General features: G+C 40.2%; 1 protein-coding gene across 1 annotated transcript; it reads left to right on the top strand.

Moving 5' to 3' along the window:
* The first annotated feature begins 531 nt into the window (after positions 1 to 531).
* Positions 532 to 2,339, top strand: LOC148292945 (uncharacterized). The gene is made up of 2 exons (XM_088244513.1): positions 532 to 1,461; positions 2,328 to 2,339. Exons 1-2 carry the CDS (start codon positions 532 to 534, stop codon positions 2,337 to 2,339), a joined length of 942 nt encoding a protein of 313 aa, XP_088100639.1.
* The last annotated feature ends 2,546 nt before the right edge of the window (positions 2,340 to 4,885 follow it).

Raw genomic sequence — 4,885 nt, forward strand, 5'->3', positions numbered from 1 at the left:
GTGGTGCCAGGAACGATGAGCAGGAGGTGGATACAGAATCCGAATAGGTGCGCAGACGAATATTTGGATGGAATCGAGGATTTCATTGACTTTGCACGGACACACAACCCGGGTGCAACTAGAATCCGTTGTCCTTGTAGAAGCTGTAACAACACGCTGTGGGACACAATTGAAAATGTTCGATTTCATTTAGTGAGGAATGGAATGATTGAGACATACATCACTTGGAACCATCACGGGGAACAATTAGACATTGCTTCGTCTTCAAGGGCCACAAGAGTAGATAATGTTGAACCCAGTGTTGATCCTAATGAACAAGTTAGGGATATTATAAATGATGCATTTCCATTTGCATCGACCAGCAGCAATCAGGAAGGGGAAGATGACGTGCCTACAGAAATGGACAGTGCAGAGTTCGAAAAGTATGAAAACCTGTTAAGAAATGCCTACCAAGAGTTATACCCGGGGTGCGAGAGCTTTTCCGTTCTGACGGCGATTGTGGAGCTAATGCAGGGAAAAATAAAGTATCGTATGTCGAATCTGTGTTTTGATTACTTTTTGGGGGTTTTCAAGAAAATGCTTCCAACGGACAATTGTTTGCCGAAAGACCACAGGGCAGCACAGAAGATGTTGAGTGGTCTTGGATTGGGTTATGAAAAAATCCACGCATGCAAAAACAATTGCATGTTATTCTACAAAGAATATGAAACGTTGGATACATGCCCTATATGCAATGAGTCGAGGTTCAAACAGACGTCTCATAATAGAATGACTAAGGTTCCACAAAAAGTCATGCGTTATTTGCCCCTAAAACCAAGATTGCAGCGACTGTATATGTCGACACATACTGCCACAGACATGAGATGGCATAAGGAAAAACGGGTAGACGACGATGTGATGCGGCATCCTGCAGATGGGGAGGCATGGAAAGAGTTCGATCGAACGTTCCCCGAGTTTGCTGCTGATCCCCGGAATGTTAGATTGGGACTTGCCACAGACGGATTCAATCCGTACGAGGTTCTAAACCAACACCACAGTACTTGGCCGATTTTCGTATTCCCATATAATTTGCCGCCTTGGAAATGCATGAAAAAAGAGTATATGATGATGACTGTTTTGATAACTGAGGATCCTGGCAGGTCAATCGATGTGTACTTAAGGCCGTTGGTTGATGAGCTCAAGGATTTATGGATAAACGGTGTGCGCACGTACGATAAATCCACCGGGAAGATGTTCACTTTGCGGGCGACAGTTATGTGGACTGTGAATGATTTTCCCGCATATGCAATGGTGTCGGGGTGGAGCACAAAGGGTTATATGGCATGCCCTGTATGCAAGGAAGATGTGACTTCGGGTTGGCACGCTGGAAAAGTGTGTTATCTTGGACATCGAAGATGGTTGCCATGGGACCACGAGTTGCGGGAAAAGGATAAAGAGTTTGACGGGAACAAAGAGCGTCGCGCAAGACCTAGAGAATCGTCTGGTGATCAGATCTTGGAACAGCTGAACCGTTTGGATTTTGCTCCGTTCGGGAAAACAGTTAGTCGGACCAGACCTGCTACACATATGAACTGGACGCACAAGTCTATTTTTTTGAGCTCCCATATTGGTCGAAACTAAAAATGAGGCACAATCTCGACGTTATGCATGTTGAGAAAAATGTGTTTGACACATTGATTGGAACGATTCTAGATATCAAGGAGAAGACTAAGGACACGATAAAAGCTCGTCTTGATTTAGAAAGAATGGGCATACGAAGAGGTTTATGGATGAAAAGAGCCAGTGATAAAGTTATAAGGGATCTTGCATTTTTTTCCATGAAACCGAATGACAAAAAAGAGTTTCTACAGTTTGTATCGTCTGTACAATTTCCTGACGGGTATTCTTCTAATATCGCCCGTTGCGTGAATGTTGACGGGGGTAAGTTTACTGGACTGAAGAGCCATGACTGCCATGTGTTTATGCAACGCCTACTTCCTGTGGGGATTCGACATTTATTGCCGGAAGATGTAGTCAAGCCAATCATATTGTTGTCAAGATTTTTTTCCCAATTGACGGCAAAAACGTTGCGAAAGACAGACATTGATCAATTGAGTCATGACATTGTCCAAGTCTTATGCAAGTTTGAGATGATATTCCCTCCGGCTTTCTTCACGAGTATGATTCACGTGATGGTTCACTTGCCAGAAGAGGCATTGCTCGCTGGTCCAGTCAACTATCGCTGGATGTATCCAGTAGAAAGGTATATAATCATTATTATTTATGTATGCATGTTTATCACATGTTTGTTACTTGCTAATTTGCATATTTTCGTTTTAATTTGACAGGCTTCTTGGTGAGTTGAAAAAAACCGTACGCAACAGAGCGAAGCCCGAAGGATCCATTGTAGAGGCTTGGGTTCAATATGAGGCGCTTACTTTCTGTGCAATGTATTTAAAGGATGTAGACACAGCTTTCAATCGACCTCAGCACAATAATGACGGCGGTGTGAGAAATGAGCAACTTTCTATTTTTGCCCAAAGCGCACGACCCTTTGGAGATCCTGTACGAGGAGAGTCATTTTCCAGGAATGACATGGAGGTAGCTCATTGGTTCGTATTGAACAATTGTGATGAGATAATAGCATACTTAGAGGAGCATGAAGAGATGATGAAGCGAGAACATCCATCACATTTGTATTCCAAGAAACACCGTGAATTGTTTCCAAAATGGTTTTTGGAATATGTAAGTTATAAGTGTTTTGTATTTGACATATATATTGTAGTATTTAATTTTCTGAAACTAATATGTGAATGTTTTTAATTAATATTAGGTGAATAAGTTGAAATCAGAGAATTCCCCCTCTTACAGTGAAGAGTTATATAACTTAGCATTCGGCCCAATTAGGACTGAATTGTTCTCGGGTTGTCATGTTAACGGCGTCAAGTTTTTGGGGACTGCACGAGATGACAAGTTGTGTACGCAAAACAGCGGTGTCCTTGTTCTGGGTGGAGGCGAAAGTACGGACATTAATTTCTATGGCAAACTCACAACTGTCGTGCAATTGCTTTACAAAGACCGATACCAAGTGATCATGTTTAAGTGTCGATGGTTTGATACGAACCCAAATAGGCAGGGAAGTGTTAAAATTGATCATGGGTTACTATCTGTGAACATAAACAAAACTTGGTATGATGACGACCCTTATATTTTGGCAAACATGGCAAAACAGATTGTCTATCTAAATGACCCTAAAGCAGGGAGCGGGTGGAAAGTTGTTTAGCAGATGGATCAGAGGAATGTGTATGCTATACCAGAACAAGACCCATCTGACAACGCCGTCGCTGACCAACGTTTCGAATCTTCCATGGAACATGATGCAGAAACACTTCTAGATACAAATGTCGTACAAGAACCCTTTCAGCTTGAAGGAGTGTCTTCAAGAGAAATACCGATTCAGTCAATTACAATTGACCTCGGTTTTCTTCCGCGATACGATCCAACCACGACCCCGAACAACGATGATGATGTACTTATGGAGGAGGAGGAGGAGGAGGATGAGGTGGAGGAGGAGGAGGAGGAGGATTGGGAGACCCCAAGTGATCACAGCGACGATAACGAAGATTATTATAGTTCAGATGATGAATAATGTAATTTATTTGTGACTTGCCATGTAAAACATAGTAATGTGAAATTATTTGTGATGAGATAAAGTTAGTGTAAAGATTTTGGCAAAGTATGCTTGTTTGAATATATATATATATATACTTGCATAATCAGGAGAATCTGTAAAAAAAAAAATTGCATAATCAAGAGAATCTTTTAATTTAAAAAAAACCAAAAAAAAAAATTTCAATGACCTTTTTGCGCGACGAAAGATGGGTTAGCGTCGCGCAAGATGAATTTGCGGGACGAATATCGTCGTCACGCAATAACAAAATTTTTTTGAAATAAAAGTGAATTTTCCGCGTAGACTCTGTAAAAAACGACCGGTCGTCGCATCTCTTTGACCGGTCGCCCATATTTGCGCGACGAAGAGGATTATTGCGTCGCGCATGGTAGTTCACAATAATAAAAATTATGAAAATTATGTTGTGCGACGAACATCATCGTAGCAATTCATATGTTGCGCGACGAATATCATCGTCGCACAATGTAGTTCACAATAATAAAAATTATAATTAATTTCCAGAAATTATAGCACCGTGTTTCCGCGACGGAGAATGATATATTCGTCGCGTAACAGTCTTTCCGACGACTGGATTCGTCGCGCAAACATGTTCGAACTCCGAAAAATCTCCTAAACTAGTCCAATAATAGAAAGAAAATATAAAAAATTTCATTTGCACCTCAAATAATTACACTTTAAATCTCAGTAAATTTGTCACCACCTTCTTTGTGCGGGAACGCCTGTTTTCTAGCTAGGAGAGAACCATGAGGACAAATGTGCGAAATATATTTTGAAACTAAAAAGTGTTCTTTCAACTCTACAAAACTAGTTTCAACGATCCAACCATCAAACATGTTTGTATATACTGCAAGATCGTATACCCCAAAAATCACAAAAAACAAATATTCAGAAATCTTGTAACGAACAAAAGTTTTCAACGGTTATAAATGAAAAATCATGATTTAACGGTTATTTTAATTCCGATTTTCATAATTTTTTACAACTAGACTCATTGACCCTATATAAATACAATGATTGAATTTGATCTTCAATTAAAATGATGTACACTAGTGGATACCACAAAATCTAAAGGTATATATAACAAAAGTATAAGCAAACTTTCTATTGTTATAGAGAATGAATTGGGTTTTGATGGCATACGCATTATAAGAAACTCGTTTCAACGATCCAACCGTCAAACGTGTTTGTGTATACTGTGAGATCGGATACCCCAAA

Source organism: Prunus avium, chromosome 7, assembly GCF_965620075.1.
Source record: "Prunus avium chromosome 7, drPruAviu1.hap1.1, whole genome shotgun sequence".
Taxonomy (NCBI): Eukaryota; Viridiplantae; Streptophyta; class Magnoliopsida; order Rosales; family Rosaceae; genus Prunus; species Prunus avium.

Bases quoted from the DNA above. Each gene is read 5' to 3' on its own strand.
- LOC148292945 (XM_088244513.1), top strand. From the start codon at position 532: ATGTCGAATCTGTGTTTTGATTACTTTTTGGGGGTTTTCAAGAAAATG.